Source organism: Apodemus sylvaticus, chromosome 15 (genome assembly GCF_947179515.1).
Source record: "Apodemus sylvaticus chromosome 15, mApoSyl1.1, whole genome shotgun sequence".
Classification (NCBI taxonomy): Eukaryota; Metazoa; Chordata; class Mammalia; order Rodentia; family Muridae; genus Apodemus; species Apodemus sylvaticus.
Window position 1 is genome coordinate 62063804 of NC_067486.1, and position 26739 is coordinate 62090542.

The 26739-nt window shown below is 39.8% G+C and overlaps 1 protein-coding gene and 1 non-coding gene across 3 annotated transcripts in view; one reads left to right on the top strand and one right to left on the bottom strand.

Annotated features, from left to right (window-relative positions):
* Gsk3b (glycogen synthase kinase 3 beta) overlaps nt 1–26739 on the bottom strand; it is a 143471-nt gene that overhangs the window by 25770 nt on the left and 90962 nt on the right. The window contains exons 6-9 of one of the 2 annotated variants that reach the window (XM_052158964.1): nt 23881–23987; nt 21558–21655; nt 10314–10409; nt 2510–2548 (exon numbers count right to left, since the gene is read on the bottom strand). In XM_052158964.1, the coding sequence (XP_052014924.1) occupies nt 2510–2548; nt 10314–10409; nt 21558–21655; nt 23881–23987 (340 nt within the window). The remainder of the gene's footprint in view (nt 1–2509; nt 2549–10313; nt 10410–21557; nt 21656–23880; nt 23988–26739) is intronic. The other variant, XM_052158965.1, reaches the window with a different exon arrangement.
* LOC127666440 (U6 spliceosomal RNA) lies at nt 1107–1213 on the top strand. The gene has a single exon (XR_007973633.1). It is a non-coding gene; the product is annotated as a U6 spliceosomal RNA (small nuclear RNA).

The following is a 26739-nucleotide window of genomic DNA, read 5'->3' on the forward strand; positions in this document are numbered from 1 at the left end:
TTAGTTTTTTCAGTAAGAGCCATTAATCTCAGAAAGGTCAATGAAGTCTAAATTGAAGTAATACAATTAACCCAATTTGCTTAAAAGAACACATAGCTTTATACTCACTGTGTCTTATACTGAACTAGCACATATAATGATGTACAGACTTTATTCTAAAGACAGTTAGTTAAAGGTTAAAAACAGAAGGGGGAACTTAAAACACAAGCAGATGGGACCCAGAACCTTTGATGTCAAAGAAAATGAACCCTACCCCTGATGGGAAGGAGGCATAAGCAGAAGGGTAGGGCTGTGAGGATGGACACAGGAGGCAGGCAAAGGGCAAAGGGCCCGGAAGGGAGGGAGGGAGGCAGGCAGGCAGGCAGGGAGGGAGGCAGGGAGGGAGGGAGGAAGGGAGGGAGGAAGGAAGGAAGGAAGGAAGGAAGGAAGGAAGGAAGGAAGGAAGGAAGGAAGGAAGGAAGGAAGGGAGGGAGGCAGGAAGGGACAGAGGGAGGGAAGGAGGGAGGGAGGCAGGGAGGGAGGCAGGCAGGGTTCCACAGCAAGCATGGGGCTGCACACAGGACAACTCCATATCACAGAGGACATTTGTTCAGGAGACTCTCCAGCCCTTTCTGACTGGATGGGCTATTTTCTTTCCCTTTAAAAAAAACCACTGCTTATTATGCAAATAGATTATTTCCCACAGAAACTGAGAAAGTGCATTGAGAGAATCTAAGAATTTTCTTTAAGGCTTGGTCAATTTATTGGCTATTTTAGAAAGTCCTGTGCAAAGTCAAAACCTCACTGTCTTCATGTATTTGAGTACTATAATTTGCCTTAGCCAAGGAAATCTTAAGCTGGTACACAATTTAAAATATTTCATTTGCCACCCATTTATGGTCACCTCCCTTTTCTCTTGTTTCCAAGTGCCAATCAAATCCAGAATGCAGAAAAGAAAAAAGAGTAAAAATTGTCATAAAAACATCAAAATTAGCCATGTATTGTGGCACACACTACTAGCACTTGGGAGGCAGAGGCAGGTAGTTCTTATGAATTCAAGGTCAGCTTGGTTGACTTCCAGGACAACCTGAGCTACATACTGAGATTGTGATTCAAAACAATGAACGGTACTCGCTTCAGCAGCACATATACTAAAACTAGAATGATACAGAGAAGATTAGCATGGCCCCTGCGCAAGGATGACATGAAAATTCATGAAGTGTTCCATATTTTTTTAATATAAAAGAAAGAAAAAACAATGAGAAAAATATTAAAATTATTGGAAGTTTCTATCTAGCTGACAATATATGAATTTATTTGTTAACTAATCTAAAATGTCTTGGTACCAATTATGGTATTAGGTAAGTAGACTTAAGAAAATACATAAATATAAAAATAACTCCTGCTAAAATTTAAATTCAAAGCACAGAGGACATAGTCAGTAAATTATTTAAACCTATAAGCTCATGTTTGACTGGGCATGGTGGTATGCACCTTTAACCCCAGCACTTGGGAGGCAGAGGGAGGCAAATGTCTGTGAATTTGAGGCCAGCCTGGCCTACACAGTGAGTCTAAAGCCAGTTGGACACATAGTGAGGCTCTGCTTCAAACATGAAACAGAACAAGCAACCTAAGCCATGCTATGGTTATGAAGGCTTTTCTGTTATAAGTCTTATATACGCTGGGGTTATGATTTTATTTTGGATTATTTAAAATATCCATTCCTGGTTCTTTTTTGGTACTTTACTGGCTACAAGGAACCACCTATCATTTGGGTATTGAGGCAAAAAAAAAAAAAAAAAAAAAAAAAAAAAAAAAAAGAAGAAGAAGAAGAAGAAGAAGAAGAAGAAGAAGAAGAAGAAGAAGAAGAAGAAGAAGAAGAAGAAGAAGAAGAAAAACCCCAAAAAACTTACTTTGTGAAAAAAATCCTAACTTCAGGTACCAGAGCTAAAAAATAATCTATGCCAAAAGTCTTTATTAGAATAGATTCTTTGAAGACCTGCCTTTTAAAAAATGTACTCATTTACTTTAAATCCTTAAGAGAGTCCTCATGAGAAAAGTCTTAGTTAAGTACTACTCTGTGGATAAAGGTTAAGTAGAAAGTTATGTGAATTAAAACCGAGTTTGACTATAACATGGGCATGGTAGCATGCATCTTCCAAAACCAACAGTCCCACTAGACACGAGCTGTTGTAAAGACAGGAAGTCAACAGCTACTGAAATGTGGTCTCTAGTCAAGCTTCTGCTTCTACATGGTTTCTTAACCACTGAAATATAATACAGAACCTTTGACTGCATGTAAGAATAATTAAAATTCATAAATTTCCACCTAGATGTCAATGGATACTGACAAGCAAACTACACTATGTTAATATTTGCATTATACAGTACAAAACCAGAAACCAAATCCCCGCACTGTCTTCATAAGCACATTTCAAGAACCAACAGTTCTCAGCTTTTCCAAGAAACATTTTCCCTAGTGTTATAAAACTGACCTAAAGTTTAAAAAAAAAAAAAAAAAAGTACATACCCGTGCTCCTGGGGTGAAATGTCCTGTTCCTGATGGATCCTAAAGGTGATAATGCAGTGAGATAATCCAAACAGGGGAAGTCAATGCAAAAGAGAATAGTCCAGCAAGGGAAAATATAGCCAATGTTATAAGACTTCCATGGTGTAGGGGACATAGAAAATGTTTATACAGTTATAAACGTAAGCATTCGTCTCCACAGTAGCAAGTCCAAATTTTAAAAATTATTCTACCACAAATGTATGCAAAAATGTTTTTTTAAATTTGTGCAATGGTGAGGCACAGTAAAGAAACATTTCTTTTTTAAGTTATTATGTTCCAATGCCAGTGTGTTCATTAAAAAAATACAAAACCAAAATAAGTTAAAATCAAAATGAAATCTAGAAGTAAAGTTCTCAAAGTAAAATGGCCTTCCATGGCCTGGGTCATCACCACAGACACAGCTGGGAGGGGCACAGTGGCCTGCTTTTAAAAATGTACCTTCCCAATATGCTAAAATTTCAAAATTATTTTGTCTCAGTTACACAGTATAAACATTTTTTTGCTCAATTATTGGTCATGAGAGAGAAATAAAGTATATTTAATTTATATTACTGTACATTTCAAGCCAGATACTTTAATTTGTGTGAGCTAAGAATCAGGCCACCGCGGATTATTCTCCTTCTTTGGATTGACTTCCCTGCTAGAAGATATTTACTGACAGTCTCATTGTATGAGGACTCTTCAGGAAACTGACATATCACCTCAGGAGTGCGGGTATAAACTTACTTTTTCTACTGTGGGCTTTGCCCCTCACACCCTTGCACCCATGACTTAGAAAAAAATAATAAATATAGAGCATTCTATCATTTTTGCAAAAACTCACTGAAAAAAATCCTTTATCTTTGAGTACAAATTCAACATAGCTTCATCTGAGAATATGCCCAATTCACCCACCAAAAGCTAAACAAAAATGAATACAATAAACAAAACAACTGCGGGACAGTCACAGTTACAGGTGACATGCAGAATAATGTATACCAACACCTAGGCAAAACGGAGCCACATAGGCAAAGGAGCTCGCAGGGTCTATTATGTCTAGGTATTGAGAGCACAAAGCTGGCAAAACTCACCAGTAGCTGTGAACTCCCTTGACTAGGCTAAGAGAATGGAACATTCTTTTAGATAGTTTCCAGTGGGGGAATTTTGCAAAAATAATAAATAATCCGCGGATTACTTTTAGTCTGCAGACTAATATTTAGTGCATGGGATTAAACCCCAGCCCCATCAGAGTTAAAATGTTAAAACACAACCAGGCAGACAAAAACAGAAAACCATACCAAAAAACTAACAGCATAAAGTAAGATTCAACTGGGCCAACTAACAATTAGTATGCAGACTAAATATGGCCAGGCAAGTATGCAGCAAGGCCACAGACACCCCTTTAAAAGCTAAAATAAATAAAGAATAAAACAAAAAAACAAAACAAAATGAAACAAAGCAATAAAGAAAAAGAAAAGAAAAAAACGTGAAGTAAAAAAGAAAATTAAAAAAAAAGAATCAAATGAACTGAAACACTGACATGAACTTTTGAGTGCTTCAAATACTACCTCACCTATGCAACAACAGATTTTCTTAAATTCAAACAAATAAACACATCACAATTACTAGTCCATAAGGGGGGAAATGCTATTATAAAATTAATGTTCCCCAAAAAGTCTCTGTGGAAATGAACAAATGCAAACAAATCCTTAGGAATTATTCAAAACAAATTTGCATTTGGGTAACTCAGATAACAGAGACAATTTTCTAAGACTGGCTCTGATAACAGTCCTGGAGCTAAGTGCTGTGGCTGACCCGAGGCCCAAACAATGGCTGTTGAGGAATAATCACACACGCATCAAGACCTGTGGTGAAGGCTGTTTCTCACACTGGTCAGCTCTCATCAGTGCTGCTGTATTATGCATCAGCCAGAGCAATAGAAAAATGCCCACCTTAAATTATAGATAGTGGAAATTAACCTAGGAGAACACAGAACCAATTATGTGTTTGTTCCAAACAACTCCCCTCTCCCATTACTTTCCATTATAAGCTTATGAAACTGACACAATTTTTGGTCATAGGCAAAATATAATCCACCAGTTCTAAAAACTGGTTAACTGTGACTATTAAAGAACAGGGTCAATACTGGCTTTCAAGTAATCCAAAGCTATCTGCCATTAATAAATCTAAATAAAAGATTAAGTGAGACAATATCATGGGTCTGAGAATAGTTATTTATGTTAACAAAAAGCCAACTAAGTGGCTTTCTAAGTAGATAACAATAATTAATTCATGTTTTTCAAAATTTCCTTTATTGGTGTTTTGCATGCTTTCATATAGTCATCTAGTGATACACTGAAATATAAGGCAATCCAATCTACTTCTGTGGTTGGTGGTTTTAAATAAAAGTGACCCCCCCATAGAGAGTGGCACTATTAGGAAATGTGTCTGCTGGAATAGGTGTGTGGCTTTGTTGGAGGAAGTGTGTCCTTGTGGGGCAGGCTCTGAGGGAGGTCTCAGATGTTCAAGCCAGGCCTAGTAGCTTTTCCACCAGCCTGTGAATTCAGATGTAGAACTCTCAGCTCCTTCCCCAGCACCTTGTCTGCTTCCTGCCATGATGATAATGGACTGAAGTTCTGAAACTAAGCCAGTCTCATTTAAATGTTGTCCTTTATAAGAGTGGTCACCATGTCTCTTCACAGCAGTAAAACCCTAAGACAACTATAAATTATGAGTTTTCCCTTTAAAGGCCACTGAAAAATTAACTTTCAGAAAATTCACAAGCCAAATATAATTGCTGTCTGAAGCCACTGTCATACAGACGGATCATAAACTGAAAGTAGCTCAAGCTGAGTGAAGAAAGGCAGTTTTCTAACTTTTGAGGGTTAGAAAAGTCTGATAAAGAGGGCCGAGAACAAGAGGCATAAGGATCCCCCCTTTTGTAGTCACTACAAAGCCAGTCCTCGCAGTTAGTGAATTTCAACTGCCTTAATTGAATGGCTTGTAAAAACAGCTACAGAAAGGAACATTTCCCTATACAGTGTGACTCCTCGCATACCCCACTGATGGACACTGCTACAGACCTACACATAAGCATGTACTACCTACCAATGACACTAACTCTGCTTAACTTTCATGGTTTTCCAAAACAGCTATGACAGTCAGGCTGGCTTTCCTCAGAGTACACATTTCCCTTCCATTCACCCCTTCCACCTTCAGACGTCTGCCTAGCCTTTTCTTCTATACCTCAGCAAAGCATGTTTTTATGTCTGTCTTTCTTTCTTTCACCTTCTAAAATTCATTTGTGTTTATATGCTTGGAGGTCAGGGGACAACTCACATGACTCAGTTATTCTACTATGTGGGCTCCAGGGATCAAATTCAGCCCCCCCCCCCTCCAAGGCCTAGTGGTAAGAGCCTTCACCAGCTGAGCCACTTCATCGGTCCCACTTAAGCAAATCTTAATTCTATTTCACCAGTCCTTGTCCTATGCCATCTTTAAGAGCCTTCTTTTACTGCCTTCCCTAAAGGTCTGGCAAGTGACACGTGATAGATATAAACAGCTTTGAACATTTATAACACACAATTTATATTATGTAATACTTGCTTTAACTATGCTCTCAAAGGCAACAACTGCATATTTTATTTTGTATCCTTTATGGGACTCAGCATAACACTGGTGATAAAGAATACATAGTATTTAAACAACAATGATAAATTTTAAAAAAGTTTGTCTTCTTCAATCTATCCCCAATCCCATCCTTTGTCCTTCCCCCACCTCTTAAACAATTAAAAAAAAACTCCTCTAATATATAAATTAATTAGCCCCTGTGTGTGTGTGTGTGTGTGTGTGTGTGTGTGTGAGAGAGAGAGAGAGAGAGAGAGAGAGAGAGAGAGAGAGAGAGAGAGAGGAAGGATTGGATATCAAGCCTGGGGCCTTATATATGTTGCATTACTGAGCCATGCCTCTAGTGTTAAGAGCTACATCTTCATATGTGTAATTTTCAGAAATGAAATAAAAGTACACAGCCTGGAAAACAGAAAAATAAGGAAGTTATTCACTAAGGAGACTGAGTATCAGAAAAGGAGAGGAGATTATGATGCTGGTACTAACAAAGAGGCAGAGAAACTCAGCAGTGATGGCGTACCATGAGCAAGTGGTAGCTGGTTAGAACAGTAATCAGGGCAGTGTTGGAAAACACAAATCTGATTTTCCACAAGCAATGCCGTAGATGAGAGGCAAGCACAGGGACTAATGGATATTCCCAATATGGCTTTTATGTTTTCTGGAAGACATGTGGATGTTACAGGATGAAGAAAAGTAGGTGTGGAGTCTGCAAGGAAAGTTTGACAGCCATGTTTGTTTTGTGCTCTGTGGGTCTCTCTGAAGGCTTTTCAGTAATGTGCTAAAAGAGAGTAATGTGTTGAAATGGACAAATATGCCATACTAAAGGCTCGTGGAAAATGCAAGGTTATCAAGAGCCTTGAAAAGCAAGCAATGAGGTTGTTTGGTTTAGCTTTAGACTAAGAGTATAACTTACTTATTGTAAAAAGATTCCTGATAGTAAAGTGCCTCAAACTCAACTTTCTGCCTCCTCTGCTAGCAAGACATCCAGAACAAGAGGATTCATTCACGCATGCCAAGGCACGTTCTAAAACTGCAAGCATGTGATCACTGCTCTGGCTGGATACTATTTTCTGGGCAGCCGTTATAATGACTGATGTTCCCATATATGTATACATTTAATATTTAGTTGCTGAGTATTAAATTACTATGTCAAAAACTCGGCAAAAAACATTTTTTAATACCAGCACTTGGGAGGCAGAGGCAAGCAGAAGCTGTTCTCTTAGTTTGAGCACAGCCTGTCTACGACCAAGTCCCAGGATGGCTAGGGCTACACAGAGAGACCCTGTCTCAAAAAACAAAAGCCAAACAAACAAACAAGCTTTTTTTTCTTTTTACATTTGTTTGTTCGTTGTGTGTGCGTGTTCAGAGACCACACCCACCCATGGAGCTGGCTCTCTCCTTCCACCATGTGGGGGGGGGGGGGGTCCCTGGGATCACACTCCAAACTGCCGTACCTGGAAAGCCATCTTTCTGGCTCTCAAAAAACATCCCGATGTAATTTATATGCGTGCTATCATAATGAATCGGAAGCCACGCATTGCTGTGATGGACACAATTTGACTTCATGGGTACTAAAGTAGCTGCATGGTGGTGAGTGGTCAGACTACATAGACAGCAAGAAAATTCCATGCGAGAAAGAAGAGCTGAGATTAATATTTGCTTACCAAAGAAAACGAAAAACACTATGTGTGAGATGTCTCAGAGAGCGAAAGACACTAGCAAGAGGATAGAGATATAGAAACAAATATGGCTTCTCCTGCGTCAATTGGGGAAGTCTGGTTAGATCAGAAAATTGAGCACGGATGCCATGGATGTGTGTCCCTTTAAGGTAAGGTGTAAGCTAGACAACCACACCACACACAGCTAACTTTCTAAGTAGTATAGTACGGAGCTATAGGCACCATAGAGGCTGCTCTACTTCTCTCCACAAACTGGTTAAATGACTCCCACTACTTCGTACAATTATATAGACACTGGCATGACCCATCGGATGTCTGGATTATCTGCTACCAGGACAAGAGAGTATGTGACAGCAATTTAAACAAAAGGTACCAGCTACTCAATTATGGGAGCTGGAGACACTCAAGACAACTGTACTACTGAGTGATCTGACTAGCTATCCCAATCTACACACACACACACACACACACACTCAGTGGAAGAAGCAGAACAACTTGGTAAAGATATAGTTCTAGTAACTATTCCCCTCAGGGAATCTTAATCTTGGGGGCAAGACAAGAACCAAGTCTGCTTACTGAAAGAGCAAGCAGAAAAAGATTAAGAGCAGTATGACCTCAATGGTCTGCATTCAAAGGGGGTTGCTCTGACAATAATGGAATAAACAGTCAATAACTATGTGGAAATCAGGACATGTGATCCCCTGTCATAACATGCATTCCACAAGCAACCTTCCTAAAGGATATGCGGAATCAGAAGTGAGAAGGCTCATTTGGAATGTAGGGAGAAGGCTGGCCAGGACTTTCTAACACTGCAGGGGTGAACTCAGTAAGGAGGTGGGAGCTCTACACTACCACAACGGCCTAGAGCAAGGCCAGGACATGAGGCAGAAGAGACAAGGCTGAAGTATATTGGAAGAATGCTTTCTGCTCATGACTGAAATAAGAAAATCCTTTATAATCAGTATAGCTGTATCTTGAAAAGATACCTGAAGAAAAGACAGGCAGATAATCACTATCTTACGAAACAGAAACAGTATTTAAACTCTACTTCCTTCCTTAGTGACCCGCTAGCTAACCCTGCCTCCATGTACTAAAGGCAGGATTTTAAGTTTCTTCTGTTTTCCCAACCAAATCTCTGTAGCCTTGTTGGAGTGGGTATGGTCTTGCTGAAGTGGTTATGGCCATGTTGGAGGAAGTGTGTCATTGTGGGTGCGGAATCTGAAGTTTCAGATGTTCAACCCCAGGCTCGTGGGCTCACAGTTCTATTCCTTCTACCTGCAGATCAAGATGTAGAACTCTTAGCTGCCTCTCCAGTCCCATGTGCAGCCTGCCATGCTTCTCGACATAATGATAATGGACCAAATCTATACTATAAGTCAGCACCAATCAAATGTTTTCCTTTGTAAGGGTTGAAGAGAGCATGATGTCTCCTCTCAACAATAAAACCTTAACTGAGACAGGCAGCTGTACTGACTACATACATGAAGTATGAACCATTTTATTTATAGCCTTAATTACTTCACCTCCTGAACATTTTACAATCAACTAAATGAACTTATTAATGTAATGTGGACATCTTAAAATCAGGTCTTCTTATCAGGTCTTCTTTGAACTACATATTTAAAAGTTGACTGTTTCTAACCTATTACATCATTACTTACCTACCTACCTACCTACCTGCCTGCCTACTTACCTATCTATCTACCTACCTACCTACCTACCTATGTGAATGACGCATGGCACATGACCATGACTGCAAAGATCCAGCATCAGACACACACTCTTGTGCACACAAGAACAAGTGTTGGTTTAACCCCAGACTGTGACATCTGCCCGTGCAGTTTGGATCACTGGATTCCTAGCTTTGGCTAGAATTTCTGAATCTATAACAAAAGTCTGCTACAAATGAACTCTATCTATAAATACTAACACATTCTTCTTTTCCTTATTGCACAGTTAACCTTATTAACACAACCCAGGGTGGAATAACTTCTGATTAGGCTTTTGCAATGGTTAGTAACATCTTATAAACATTATAAATTACTTTCAAAGTATGTATCCCACAAGATTCTACCTGCCTTAAAAACACTGCTTCTGAAGTACCAACAGGACAGTAAACAACAAAAACACACAACTATAAGAAAGTCTTTTTTGATAGTTTAAAAGAGTGATAATATTGATTTATGCATCTCTATTTAAATCAAGAAATTTAAAACCTTAGGTTTCAAAAATCCTATCCCATTATTTTAATGTCATGGATACTTGGTTCCTATTTGCAAATGAAAGCCCAGTCTGGAAAGTATCTACAGGCAATCAACAGGAAGACTAGCATACCATCAACAGAACCTTAGCGACAGCCTCTGAGCCACCTTCAGAGAACTGACATCGGTCTCTGTACCAGTTCTGCTTAAGTACAATGAAAACCCCGAGGTTTACTTAACTATTAGCTGGTGGACTTTCTCAAATTCATTTTCACTCACCTTTGTCCAAGGATGTGCCTTGATTTGGGGGAATTTGAATTCTGTATAATTTGGGTTCATTTCTCTAATTTGCTCCCTTGTTGGTGTTCCTAGGACCTACACAGAGAAAAAGAAATATTGTCAGCTTTGTATCTACCCATATATTGATGCATTGGCTTTATTAATATAATGAATTCCAAACAGAAATAACTCAATGGATTTTGTGAAAGCCTTTTAGTTTGTATTTATAAAACCATGCTATACCAACACAAATATTCCACGATCAGAATGCTCCAGGGACTGACGTACAAGTTAAGAACACAACCATCTAGAGCCCTAGTCCCAGGAGATCCAACACCACCAACTGGCCTCTGAGGGCACCGAGCGCTCCCAAACTGCACACACATTTTTTTAAAAAACAACCATACATATAAAATAAATAATTTTAGAAAATTCAAGTAATTCCCCCCAGCTTCCTTTCCCACTGCATCCCAACACTGATCTTAGCTGCTCTACAGGAAAAGTGACTCAGGCCTAACTAACGATGCTGTAGTCAGGCGTTTGTTGGCAAATTTCATCATTTCACACAATCACTGAATATTTACAGTATCACTACATAAAAGAAATAACCTGAAGACCTAGAGAAGACATAAAGAACAAGAGAAATCATATAGCTGTTTATTAAAACATAGAAAAACAATACAAAACAAAATAAATTGAGCACTTCACTGCCTCTAGAGCTGTATTAGGTACAGAATACAAAGAAGGCTGCAGAAGACAGGTCTAAGGGAGAAGCATTATGCACACAGGCACACACAGACGCACACATGCACATAATTACTCTTCATTACCTTAGAGCCTAATAGGAAATAGACTTGTCTGTTTACTGAGACAGTGTCTCTACAGACAGCCCTGGCTAGCCTAACACTCAGAGATCCTCCCAACTGCTCTGAGTACTGGGCTTAAAGTCATGAATCACCACTCCCAGCTGAAACAAATCTCTTGAAATAAAATAATACACTTTTACAAGTTAGTGAAAATTTCACAGGAGAGTGATATAATGTTAAATATTTAATTTGGGCTGGCAACCAACAAATAATCAGGTATAGTTCTACAAACATTCAGAAAAAATGGATTTAGAAAAACAAAAACAAAAAACCAGTCTCACTCACTATGTAGGCCTTGCTGGCCTGGAACGTATTGATTACCTGCTTGCCCCTGCATCCCGAGTACAGGGATTAAAAGCATACAGCACCACGTCAAAGCCAAATTGCTTAGTTTTTTGTTGGTTTTAATTCTCTACAGACATCATTATGTCACTGACTTTTTAATTAGATTTTTCTTCAAAAGATACTCTTAATAAGTCAAAGATGAAGATGCGCAATTGTAAAACACATTTTTTCAACATATCCACACTATATTAGGACCTCTAAGGATTCAGAAAACACTGAAGAGGTAACTGCACTCACATGCTTACTGATCTACAATAGCCAAGATATGAGATCTTGGAATGGATGGATACAGGGAAAGATGATATACATATATATGGAGTATTATTCTGCAGTAAGACAAATGGACTTCTGCCACTATCAACATGAATGAAGCTAAAGGGCATTATAATAAACTAAGTCAGCCAAGGGAAACAAGTACTACATGTTGTTCTTTGGAAGCCAGAGACTGATTTGTCATCTACTCAGTTTTTACATGTGTAGGAGTCTCCTTAAACACTGCATGTTACTTTAGAACAGTGGAACAAAACCTACTCAGCGGTAATGAAATGAGCCTTAGCCATAGCTATTGGCTGGAATTTAACTGCTGGGTTGTTCTGTTTGGTTTTGTACCTTTAGAGCATGCACTTGTGACTTTGAAGAAACTTTAGTTACAAACGTGGAGACTGTCATTAGAAATTCCTCAGCACACTTTATAGCCCTACAACCTTGAAAATGTACTGAGGCAGCTCAGTGGGAAGAAGTAATCTGAACATCACAGAATCTTCTAGATGACACAGTGAACTAGTCATTTTTCTAATCTTTTCATTAGTTTTTAATTTTTTTTTTTTGATTTGGTTTTTTCGAGACAGTTTCTCTGTATAGCTCTGGCTGTCCTGGAACTCATTCTGTAGACCAGGCTGGACTCGAACTCAGAAATCTGCCTGCCTCTGCCTCCCAAGTGCTGGGATTAAAGGTGTGTGTCACCACCGCCCGGCTAGTTTTTTAAAAAAAAGCTATTTCTAGGGTTTCCTTTGTTGTTGGTGGTGTTTTGCTAAGTCAGTTAAGATGATACATGACCAAATTTTTTATTGTGTACTTCTAGGCTGGGTGTGGTGGCAAATGTCTTTAATCTCAGGACTTGGGAAGCAGGCACAACTGGAGTTCAACAAGGAGTTCATCTTTGATCCACATAGCAAGTTCTAGGTCAGCTGGGCCTACACAGAGAAACTCTTGTCTTTCTACACTTGATCATGAAGGGTTATAGAAATCAACAAACTCTGGATAACTAGTGATCTCTGATTTACAGGTTAGTGTGTGTGTGTGTGTTTGTTTCCTAGGAAGGGTGAGAGTGAACAGTATAGGTTTGTCAGCCATGTTTCCTGTCACTGTGGGGTCAGCTACTGCTTCACAGAAGCACTCAAGCAAAGCTAAGGCAGAACATGGGCCCAGACTGTAGTCAGGCCGGGGTCCTAGGCAGCTGTCTGTTCCAGACATTTTAGCATGAAAATTGGAGGCCCGGAATGAGCGTGTTTTCAGAGGTAAAAGCGAGAGAGACAGCTGTGACCGAACTGATGTTTTCCAGAGGAGCGTCAGTTTTAGGGGTGATTTCAGAGTCTCGTTATAAGGTTTAGTAGGAAAGTAAGTGATTTGGATTTCAGTGGTTGTGAAAAATACTTAGGTTATTAAATCATAAAGAAGAAGACTTAGAAAAAAATATCTCAGAAGAGCTTCCTCACAAATTGGTAGGTATTAGGTGTAGAAGGTTGGGATGGGGCTGTTTGGATTCAAGTGCTAAATTCTGTACCCCAAATCTGGTTGGTCCAAGATGTGCAGGTCCTCCCGCACACCAGCTTTGGTTGTGTAAACCTTTCTCCCTAAGTTATCCCTGATTGGTTAATAAAGATGCCTGCTGCCTGGGGGTGGGGCGCAGAACAGGGGATGGAAGAAAGGTTCCCAGGCTGGGGGTCACGGGGGACTACATCGACTGTGAGCACATGGACATGAGTAGGTAGAGAGGCCTGTGGAGTAAGTGTGGCCAGATGGGACACAGCAAGTGCTACCTCAGGGTTACTGAGAGACTGAGGGAAGCAGACAAGCTAGCATAGAGGGTTCATACCTACCAGCTCCAGTGCTTTAAGGCTTATTATAAATATAAAGGTTTTGTATCTTTTGTTTGGGAAGGAAATGATCAAAGTGGGGTAGAAACCCCCAAACAACATTTAGCACAATTAGTTTATCATTTACAAGAGGCTGGGACCCACGTGATTACAACAATGTCTAATCAGTAAAGCAAGGGCAAGAATGTGAAACAAAAGACCTAAACTGACATTTAGAAAAAGAGAAATTGGATCTGAGGAGTAACTATGTTGGTAAAGTAGCTTCTGTGCAGCAAGCACGAAGACCTGAACTTATCTGTAAGAATACATATAGACGTCAGGCCTGGTGGCATGCTGTTCTGGGAGGTGGAGGCAGGTAGAACCCTGGGGGCACACTGGCCAGTCAGCATGGCCTAGAAGGCAAGTTCCAGCTCAGGGAGAGCCCCTGCCCCAAATAAAACATGGGGACTGTGTCCAACAAGTAACACACCAAATTGTACTCTGGCCACCATAAGACAAAGGCACGAACGTGCAAGCACATGGACAAATGAGAAACTGAAAATGACTGGAAAAGTGCCTTTCAAATGTTTATTTTTATGCTTACAGACAAATATGACTCCAGCTTTATCAGACAGTTCTCTTTGCAATAACCAATAGTAAATATGTTGAGAACAAGTACCACCAAGTACTCAATGCTAACAGAAATATTTACACCATTCCCTCAAAGATGCCTGGAGAAATAACGTAAGAACTGAAGACAGGGGAAGGGCTGTGAAGTGACATCTCCAGTCTGACACAGCCACTGTTATCATGATCGCTGAGCTGGGACTGCCACTCAAGACTGCCTGTCGACGGTCAATCATGGATCAGGGGGGGGGGCACTTTGGAAGATTCTGAGGTAGGGGCAGTCACGGTCTGTAGTTGTACTCCCCCCTAACAGGCTCCAAGAGACATGGCTCAAAACCAGGGTCACTCTGGCTCACTAAAGAAAGCAAAACAACATGAATGTAGGAAAGAGACTTGTAGGGAGGAGGGGCACTGACATGAAGCTAGGGAGGTGAAAAGGAAGAGTAATTTGAATGCATTCATTATATACTTGTTAATAAAAGTTTTCAAATAAAAAAATGCAAAGGCATTAAAAACCAAAAAAAAAAAAAAAGAACTGAGACAGAGGTCCCTGTGGTTGGAATAGGTCCCATGGAGGAAGATATCATGGAAGTCAAGGAAGGAGATTGGCCACATTTTCCATAACTCTTTAAGATGTTTTCTAGAAGTAAGGCAAAAAATAAGGGACAATTTGTAAACCAATATCAGCAATAGTGTATGTGCCGGGCAGTATGAGCCCTGAGTTTTTATTATTAGCACCAAAACAAAAACTAAAAATAAAATTCTTTTGAACTACATCATATCACAAATACAAACTTGAATTCTTTTGAGTTGTATGAACATATTATTTTTTAAGATTTATTAATTTAGCTTATGTGTGAGTGCTCTATCTGTATATACACTTGCATGTCACAAGAGGGCATCAGATCCCAGTATCGATGGGTTGTGAGCTAACATGTAGTTGCTGGGAACAGCTGAGCCATCTCTCCGGCCTGAATACATTATTTTTTCTTCTGGGTTTTTCAAGGCAGGATTTCTTTGTATAGTCCTGGCTGTCCTAGAATTAGCTCTGTAGACCAGGCTGGCCTCAAACTCAGAGATCTGCCTGCCTCTGCCTAGAAAGTGCTGGGATTAAAGGCATGCAATGTATCACCACCTGGCCATGATCTTTAATAGTAATAAAAATAAGCAAAAAATAGCAAATTGTAAAATAACAAACTAACAGTTAAACTGTTAGTTTAGGTATACACAATGACATGAGATGCCAAAGCACCCTAAAGGACATTAGTAAGTGTAATGTTCAGTTGAAGTGTTTTGTAAGCAAAAGGTCTAACTGCAGAGTATGGCTACTGTGAAAACTCCAACACAGGCTGCCACTTGAAAGCTGTCAAGCAAAAGCCATGAGTGTAACTTCTGGGCAGCTGCAGTTCAGGAGGAAAGAAGTGAAGGAAGGTAACTCTGTAACTAAAGGGAGGGGCGTGGTTGGGGGAGGCAGTGTACCACAGAATTCTGCTTGTAGCCATTTTTGAAGGAGTAGTACAACTGACTTCCAGTAATAAAGAAGTTAAAGAACAAACAAAAATCACGGCAACTAGAGAATCAAAAACAAACAGTTCTGAAGTCAGGTAATACAAGCAAGAAGTGGGGAGAGGCAGACCAAACACTCCAGGAAGGAAGACGGCAGCATTCGTACACATGAGCCCTGAACTGGCCACTGTACCAGGGCGAGGGAGCACGGAGAAGCGTGTGGGGTGCGGTGCACATTTATTACAGGGTAAAACATAAACCTCACTAGAGGGAGACAAACAGCAAGCTAGACACACAGACGGACACAGTGAGGCAGAGAAAGAGCTGGAGCCAGGACGGACAAAAGCGCTCTTCACTCCTTACCCAGCACGCTTGCACCCCAAATGGTTTTGCCTTATATTTTCTGTACTTTGTGAGTACATACATACATACATACATACATACATTCATACCGAGATATCCTGCAGACAGGACCCAAGTTTAAACAAAAATGTCTCTTATATATCATATGTATCTTATATAAGTTGAAGATAATTTAATACAAGATTTTCCATGTGTCGGTATTTTTACTGCAACCCATCATTATATGAGGTCTGGTGTGGTGTTCATTTGTGAATCATGTTGGTGCTTTAAAAAACCTTTAGATTTTGACTATGTCATATTTTCTGTTTACATTAAAGATGCTAAACCATATAACTAATATATATACATGCATATGTATTTATGTGTGTATATATTTATGTATGCATGTACATATATTTTACCTGAGAAAAGAGTAAAGAATTAAGGGTTTAAAAAAAAAACAGATACAAAACCTGTTTAAAAAACTACAAACTAAATTTTTTTTTCTAATTTGGTAAGTACCATGCATGGTTCACAATCTAAGAAACTCAAGGAAATTCAACTACCATAAACAGTAACATCATGTCAAGTCATAGTAGATAAAAATCATTAAAGGGAAAATTTAGAAGTGTATTAAAGGAAGTGGGGGGGGGCTTTTAATAGGGATTAAATAACATATGGATGCTAACAAAAAATATTTTAAAAATTAAATGGAAGGGGAGCAGCAGGGAGTTGGCTCAGTGAACAGGAACACTTGCTGCTCTTAAGAGGGCTGGGGTTCGATTCCCAGCACCCACATGGCAGCTCACAACCATTCCTAACTCCAGTCCTAGGGGATCCAAAACCCTCTTCTACCCCTGGCAAACAATAGGCATGCACATGGTGCACAGACATGCATGTAGGCAAAACACTTGGATTTTAAGAAACAGGATTATTATTTTATGTAAAACATCAAAACAGGTGCTGAACTGATATCTTCAAGTAAATAAATCAACAAACACCACAAAAAGGATCTGTAAAAAGCTCTGAAAAGGGTGTTTCTTACATAGGTTTTTAAAAAAATAATTTTATTTTTTGAGATAATTATATCATCCTCCCCTTTCCTTTTCTTCCTCCAAACCTAACCACTCACACCCACCCCCTTTCAAATTTCATGGCCTCTTTTTTTTTTAAACTTTTTTTTTAATATTTATTTATTTATTATATGTAAGTACACTGTAGGTGTCAGATCTCTTTATGGATGGTTGTAAGCCACCATGTGGATGCTGGGATTCGAACTCATGACCTTTGGAAGAGCAGTCAGTGCTCTTAACCCGCTGAGCCATCTCTCCAGCCCATGGCCTCTTTTTTTTAACCATTGTTATACACATGTATGCAGTATGTAGACACATGCACGCGCATGCACACACGCGCGCACATGCAGAGAGAGAGAGAGAGAGAGAGAGAGAGAGAGAGAGAGGGAGGGGAGGTGAGGGGAGGGACGGGGTGGGGGGAGCATGCAAGAGCGCTCAGTCCAAATTACGTTACTTGTATTGTACATTTTCAGGGATAACCATTTGTACTGGGTATAAATTAAGTGTGCTCTACTCTGGAGAAAACTACTTCTCCTGCTCCCAGTATTCCTAAGTTGCCTGTTGCTCTTAATCTAGGGTTGAGGTCTCCTGAGCCTCTCTCCATGGCTATCTAAAACTGACCTGAACAAGGACTACACTACATTACAAGGACAATAGATAAACAACTACAGTGCAATACAATGCTATGCAATGCAATCAACTAAGATACTCAGGAGGTATTAGTTGCTTTTTTATGACTCAACACCAGAGGGCACCAAACTTCAACAAAGGAGCAGCATGTGTAGCCACTTTAAAGCTACTGTATGGTAAAGAAGCTATATTAGAAATGTTACTCCTCTGCTTAAAATTCTGCAGTAGTTTCTATCGCCCTAGAATATAGTATATGCCTACTGTCCACAGCTCTGGATTCCTCTTTCCTGGTACACTCATCACCTGTCAACCCTGTCATTCACAACCACAAACTGTACTTAAAACAGAACAGACCAGTCTTCTGGTAAATAGCTACACCTTCCTCTTTAAACAGTGGATGTGTTTCCATGGTGCAGACTCTGTTGAGGGTTAAAAACGTAAGAAGCAGCCTTTCCAGACAGCACCACTTCCGACAGAAATCCAGCGTCTACACACTGTGCACACTGCGCAGCTGCCTGGTCTCCCTTGTTTCCTCCCAACCTACCTGTGAGCTCCTTCAGTTCAAGAACTTCTATATTCCAGGCCCAATTCCAAGACAAAATCCTTCACGAAATTAATACATGTAGTTAGAAGGATGCATACGCTGAAAGACTTTAAAACAATAAGGGGTATGCTGGCTAGTTCAAGGTAAACATAACATAGAATAGTGTTATTTGGGAAGAGGGACTCTCAATTTAAAAAAAAAAAAAAAAAAAAAAAAAAAAAAAAAAACCTCCATAAGACTAGCCTGTAGAGAAGTCTAAAGTGCATTTGCCATGATTGAAGATTGATACTGGAGGTCCCAGGCCATTGTGGGTGGTGCTACCACTGGGCAGGTGGTCCTGTGTGCCATAAGAAAGCAGGCTGAGTGAGCCATGAGGGACAATCTGGTAAGCAGCACACCTCCATGGCCTCTGCTTCAGTCCTTGCCTCTAGGATCCTGCCTTGAGTCTTGGCCCTGACTTCCCTCAGTGATGGAGTGTGGCCTGAGAACTGTAAGCTGAAAGAAACCACATCGCCATCTGTTTACTCAGTGATGACATCACCATCTCTTTATTCAGTGATGACATCACATCTGTTTACTCAGTGATGACATCACATCTGTTTACTCAGTGATGACATCACCATCTCTTTATTCAGTGATGACATCACCATCTGTTTACTCAGTGATGACATCACCATCTCTTTATTCAGTGATGACATCACATCTGTTTACTCAGTGATGACATCACCATCTCTTTATTCAGTGATGACATCACCATCCATTTACTCAGTGATGACATCACCATCTGTTTACTCAGTGATGACATGGGCTGGCATCATTCATATCTTGGCTACTGCAAAGGACTTGCAATGATTATGTGAGAGTGCAGCTTGCAGACTCTCAAGTACTGGGGAGAGATACTCAAGTGGGAAGGTCTTGATCTTGTTATAACTAAACATTTGTCTTCTAAGGAACCTCCAAATATGTTCTCCATACAGTCTGTACTAATTCACGGGTCCATGGATTGTATAAATATTCGCTCCTCCACAGAAGTGTAATACGTAAGACAGAACCCCACTTTATTCTTCCAAACATGCATACCCAGTAGTCTAAATACTACTGCCTGTAATTTACAGTCTTGGAATACATATCAAAAAAAATCAATTGGCCACAAATGTAAAGATTTACTTCTTGGTTCTCAATTATATTCCATTTCTACACTCATGCAAGTTCTACATTCTCTTAATTACTATAACTGTATGATTAGTTTTGACATTAGGAAATACAAGCCTTCTAATCTATTCTTTATCAGAACTGTTTTAGCTATCAGCCTTTGCTTCATAAATAAATACATACTTGGAAACAAGTTCTATCCTCCCTTAAAAAGGTAACTCTTCTGTGATTATATAAAAAAAAAATACAGAGCATCAAAGTAAAATAGTTCATCTGCTATGTATTTGAAGAAACAAAACATTAAAAAAAATTTAGGTGAATCTCAGCCTAAGTTGAATATTCAAGAAAGGGGAATGTCTGATAATCTTGGGTTAAACCACCAAATGAACAATATTTCTGTTTCTACAACTTTAAAAGTAGGAACCAGAGGAGTTAAGGACACCAAAGAAAACCCACAGAATCAACTAACCTGGACTCCCAGGGGCTATGGAGAGGGAACCTGCATGGGCCCAACCTAGGTCCTCTGCATGCAGTTGTGTACCTTGGTTTCCTGTGGGACTCCTAATAGTGGGTGCAGGGACTGACTCTTCTCACTGGTTTTGGGACCCTTTTCCTCCTACTAAGTTGGCTCATCCCAGTTTAATATGAGGGGATGTTCCCAGTCTTATTACAATCTGATATACGGTGTTTGGCTGATATCCATGGGAGGCCTGCTCTGTTCTGAAGTTCTGAAGAGTTGATGGGAAGGGGAGAGGAAGAGACTGGGAGGAGAAAAGGGAGGGAAGCTGAGGTTGGGATATACTATATGAGAGAATGATAATAAAAAAGTGTCACTCCCTTTGAGATCATAGGTCTCTGTATCTAATGCCTAGTTCTTATTTAAGAACTGAACAACAGTTCAGTAATCCCAGTGTAATACCAGAACTAGGATTTCTTTCATATTTCTCTTGTATGTACATTTATTTAAAAAGTGCAAACTGTCTCATAAATACTGAAAAGTATTTTGTACACTTGAAAAAGCCCTTCTTCAAGATTGTTTTGTGTCCTTACATGATTTCTACTACTTGTTTCTAATCAGTAAGAAGAAAGCAGTATTATTGTTGACAAGGTTAAGGGTTCAGTCTGACATGAAAAATGGCTACCAAGGATCTCAAAGTGCAAGGCCAGTGTTGTCTATAGAGTGAGTTAGAAGATAACCAGGGCTACATAAGAAAACCCTGTCTCAAAAAACAACACAACACAACACAACAAAAAAAGAAGTTAGCACAGTGGTCTCCTCTGTGAAACCCAATTCCACAGAGTTAAGGAGGATGACCAATCATCAGCCTGCCTCTTCAACCTCATTTGGACTCAGTAAAATTGAGTCCCTCTTTTTCTTTATATTAAAAGGAAAAGCAATATTGAATTATGACACAGATCTTGATCATGGGGCTGGAAAGGTGTCTTAGCAATTAGCAGAGGCTGTTCTTCCAGAGGATCCAGGTTTGATTCTCAGAGACCATGTGGCAGAACTTACAATGATCTGTAATCCTCCCAGTTTGAGAATCCACATGATCTAACACCCTCTTCTAGCCTGGAGAGCACTACGAACACATGTAATACACAAATGTACACACAGGCAAAAAAAAAAAATCCATACAATACAAATAAATCTTTTAAAAAGGAAGCCAATGGTTTTTCCCCCAACCTGCTTTCTAGCACAGCTTGCTATATGACCTACAACCCCTTTCCCCTTTTATATCCTCTGTGTGCTTGTCGTGAAGGCTACACAGGTATCAGCAATTACCCTTGGTCACTGTTCCAGTTATGCTTGGTCAAGGTCGAGAGCTTATAGCCGCGGCTTCTCTTCCTGGGCAGCCTGCTCTGGGGCGCTCTGGGAGGGAATGCCAGGCCTTAGACAATATCCATGTGGCTTTCCGGGGGCCAGCACTACTCACGCTTGCACAGCGAGGGCTTTCACTTCTGAGTCATGCCCCCAGCATCCTTTCCCACTGTGTAAAGGCGTTGCTTTCTGTGGTTTTTCTGTGTGTGTGTGCACAACATTTTTGGTTCAAAAGTGCAAACGTGCAAATCAACCATCTCACCTTTATTATTTCCACCAACTGATCCACACCACTGTCCCCAGGAAATATTGGCTGTCCTAGCAACAATTCAGCCAACACACAGCCTGCAGACCATACATCTGAATAAAAAAAACAAAAGAAAGGCTTATCGCACTAAATTTGAAATGAAATGTATATTTAACTGAGATCACACAGCATTGATTATATCCAAATATGACAATATCAGTGGTTTCATCCCAAATATTGTTAAATTTTTTTCAAAAAAGTATCTATTCATATACTTGAACCCTTTTTATTTTTAATAAATAAGTATTTTTTTAATAAGTATTCAACTTTCACAAATCTATTCTTATGCCTGAGAGAAAGAGTGGAAAGAGACAGAGAAACGCGGAGACAGAGACTGACTCGTATATGTAGCCCTGGGCTGGCTGGATTCACAAGAGTTCTGCCTACCTCTGCTTCCTGTGTACTGAGATTAATGGCATGCACACTATCGCCCAATTCCTATACAGTCCTAAGAAGCAAGATCATGGCTATAGATATGGCTCACCACCATCTATATCTCCAGTTCTAAGAGATCTGACACCCTCTTCTGACCTCCATAGGCACTAACATATACATGTGGTATGCATACATACACGCATAAAACAAACTTAAAAGGCAAGTATCTTAGATCCAAATCCATGTTTTCTACAATGTGTCAGGTGATTTGGTTGTGATTATTTTAGAAGGACTGTCAATATTTCTGTAGACCCTGGCACAACTCAATCTATTATCTTGTGTACAGATTATATATAGATAACTAGTCACTAATAAATTACTATATCCAATGGCATTCCCAAGGACAATGGACTAAAATTTGCTCTTGGAGACAGCTGAATTAATAAACATAGTAATAAATGTCACGTACAGTACTTGAGTAACATTTATTTGACTCCTCACAGCAACTATGAGGAGCAGGCAGAATCTGGATCTCCACCGGCAGCTCAGACACTCTGTCCTCCAGTCAGCTTCTCTGCGCACTTCTTACTTACCCAGTCACAAAGCCACATTCCTACAGCCACAGTAAGACAGCACCACACAGAGCTCCACGCATAGTCCCTCCCTCCTCTCCTGTGGAGCTTTCCTCAAGTGTGGCCTGTAGAGCCCTAAGTGTTCTGGACATTTTCAGGTCCTAGATCACAAAGCTATTTCCATACAACTTCATACCAACAGCACAATCAATCAACTGACCCAACGTGTAACAAGCACCGGCCTTTGGCATCAGATGCTCTGGCATACTGCCCTTTCTGAAAGAAAAAGAATAACGGCTGCTATGTGCATCAGAAAGACAGAGCACTGCACTAAATTAGCCGGGTTTGTTCTCATTTTGATTTTTGCCCCACCCCCATGACCATGGGGTTTTTCCTGGGGGTCGGGGGAGTGTAACATGTATACTTTAGTTTTTATTTAGGACTAACGGCTCTGATCAGGAACAATGTATAAGGGGCTGTGGAGGTGGATTATAATGAAGAGAGCTGAAGACAGGGTGGTCTCAGACTCCAGGTCACTAGTCCAGCCACATCAGTGAAGCCCAGGTTCAGTAAGACACTCTGCCTCAAAGGCAGTGCAGAGGGATGACGGAGATCGCTGACGTCACCCTCAGCTCACCGCCCCCCATGCTAAGTACATTAAATAAACTGGTTTCCTCCCTTATGAGAAATGGAGCTTTGACTGCTAACAGCAGTTGCACTAGACCAGGTTAAGAAGATAAGGTCAATGAAGATTTCAACTGTCTCTAATCCTTCTATTGTTAGACATCTCCAGTGAAACTTTTAAACCTGAAAAGCTAATGAATTAAGTTGCTCAAAAATTAAGCGATTATACAAATTCAGAAATATTATTGCCCTATTAATTATAATATTATTTTAAAAGTAACATTATTAACTAACAGATTTTCTAACTAGTTTAGGCTGAGAAGTAAACATTTCAGGAGAACCTCCCGAGCAGCAGTGCCTGAGCTACACACACACACACACACACACACACACACACACACACACACTCTGGGACACCGTCTTTGTGCCCTCCACCCCCACCTCAGTAATGCTTCTACAAGCTTATCAAAAATTGTTTGAAACTTTAGGGTCAAACAAATAAATTAAGCAACTACAATACAAAATAGCACTTTTATAATTCAAATACTAAAAAAGCATAAAAACAGAAAAGCATGAATTCTAAAATGTAAAAAAGAAAATTAACTCTATTAATTTCTGCAAAAGCATTCTGCTGCAGCCCTTCCCTCACTGTGTAGGAGAAGGACCAGGCAGCCAACAGTCCCAGGCCCACTCAGACCAGCACTCACCTATACTGGACGTGTAATCGGTGGCGCCAAAGATCAGCTCTGGTGCCCTGTAGTACCGAGAGCAGATATATGAAACATTGGGCTCTCCTCGGACCAGCTGCTTTGCACTGATGAAAAATAAAAATAAAACACAATCTTTAAATCTGTACCTGAACGAAATGAACACTCTTACGCTCACATGCCACACGTTCATCTAAACCTCTAGGACTGCAATAGTGCAACACATTCGAAACTGTTTCCAAGAAAAGAAATGTACAATTTCATCACATTGATATTTAAAAAGGCGATTTTTAAAGTGAACATTTGTCAAGTGTTAGTTAAGGAACAAAGAGATTAAAAAATTACAAAAGGATACACATGTTCAATTTCTTCTGGCTTCCCATTTTCTAAGTTCTACTTGTGAAATATAAAGTGCCGACAAGCATGGTGGAATATATCCATATTCCTCGCCTACATGCTTTTTTAAAAGGGGTGGGGGATGTGGCCACTTTGTTGAGCTTGGACTTCTGACTCAGGATGACCAGCTCAGAGCTCAGCCTTACACAGCCAACTCATGCATGCTTCCTTCCACATTCCAGCTGATTTACTGCTAAACAAACTGTGAAAAAGCATTCAACTTTAGGGAAAAATGATTCAGATGCTATCAACTCCATCTCTGCAGCAATAAGTTTACATATTATTACAACCTTCCTCCTAAAGTAGTTTATAGTATATATTTTAAACATTAAAGTGAGTCACAGTATCTCTTGAATTGTCTCTCTAGGTAACCCCATCTCAAATAAGCAGGCTGCTCTAGGAGTTGTTCTGACAGTAGCATCAAATACAGGGAAAAATATATGCAAGAAAATCAATCAAACAAACAAAGAGAAAAACAAATAAATGCCAAAAAAAAAGTGGAAAATCTGAGGTAACGGTGCAGGAAGAGGTGACACAGATGGGTGATAATGCTCGTTCAGTCTTGGGGTCGGGGTTTCCTTCCCTTCAATTTACTTTTAGTCAATGATAACTCTAAGCTTGAATTGTTTTTTCTTTCATTATCTGTTTCAAATTTTAACCTTCTTCTTAGGCCCAGATAAAACAATATTTCCTATATTAACAATAGTAACGTTTTCAGACTGTCAAAGAAAAAACATCAAGATACTTAGGTTTAGTGTACTAGATAACAGACTTTTCTGTCTTCAGAAGTGCATTCTGGGGCTTGGGACCACTCCTTGAAAAAGCAGCTGTCTAGGATGCGGAGTTTAAACTCTAGCTCTCAAACAAATGAACAGCAGGACTCGGTGGCCCACACCTTGAGCCTCAGTACTCTACACAGAGGCCAAGGCAGCAAGCCGCTATGACAGCCAGGGCCACAGAGACCCTGTCTTAAAAACCAGGCAAACAGGTACATTTTTAATGAATCAACAGATTCCTAAAACAGAAACTTACCAATAACTCTATAAACTTACCAATAACCAATAAAATTATCTAACTGAAGGCTCTGACAGCCGTATATTCTTTTCCCTCATTACCAATGAAGCTAACTTTTTCTTTTGCAGGTGAGAGGTTGATTCTGCCTTGTGGTCTCACCTAAGGTTGGTCCTTAGACACCCCATCAGCCTCTATGAAATGGGGTTTTTCCACACCCCATTTCAGCTATTGTCAGACCTGTTACACCTAGTTAAAAATAAGAAGAGAATACGGCTGTTTTGTTAAGTTTCCACTTTAAGTGTCTCCAAAGTCCTACCTGAGCGCTGTTAAAGAATGAGCTATTTCACACCTCTGAGGGCCCCATTCCATGTATCAGAACACAGCTACTTTCCGTCCCAAGAGTCCTCAGAATGCCAGTGCTAACCTTGCTCTGGTAAATCTGAAGACGAGGAACTTGCACTTGGTGGCTCTTGCAGGACCTGGCAGTTACTCTCCACAGTGACAGACCTTGTGCGATTCGGGCACCTTTTCATACGTGAAATAAGCAGTAGCACACAATTCAACTATCAAATAAAAGCTCTAGTGTGTATTTTCAGCTGAGCCATAGCCTGCAAAGTGGTGAGGTCCTGAGACAGGGTTTGTTAAGTAGGAATGGTTTGGAAGAAACTCCAGAATGACTCTGAGCATGAAGTTACTGACAGCAGATTGGCTCACTTTTCCAAATACCTCCCTATACCTGTGGAAAATGTATCTAATGTTAAATCCACAATTAATCTGTGGTTTGGTATAGTAGTCTATATGAAGAGGAAGAAATACAGACACCAGCAGGTATGAGTCAATATATAATCTGTGGTGCTAAACTGAAAAAGAAGAATTCTAACAAGGATGAAAAAGCATGCAAGTTATAACGACAGATGTCTCAGAAGAAAGAGTAGAGGTTACCACTGGTGGCTACAGCAAAATGGAAGAAGAAATATGATGGTCTGTCCTATAGTGGATATGGGCTTGACTGCATGTTGGAAGGCTTATAGCTACTTACAACATAAAGAGAAAGCATTAGGGGTTAACTAGTAGTAACAATATATGACCAAGAAAAATTAAACTTGTTAGAATCTGCAAAAACAAGGAATCAACAAAAAATAAAAATATTAAATATTATGTAATAGAGAAAAATAGTGCTTCTCGGTATTCTATTGTACTCCTGTAGATGTTAAGTGTGAAGTTAAAGGAATATATATAACTTTAAAAGTCTATTTGTAATGAAGATGGAACATATATACATATTACATGAGCTCAAGGAATACTGAAGATCAATCAATGTAAGTTTCCCAAGTACATAATAATCCTAAAACACCCCATCCCAGACAATCATGAATGGGATATTATATATCAAGTCAGAAATAAGCCATGTTTATCATGCATGTTTGTACACATGCAGTCACAAAAGTG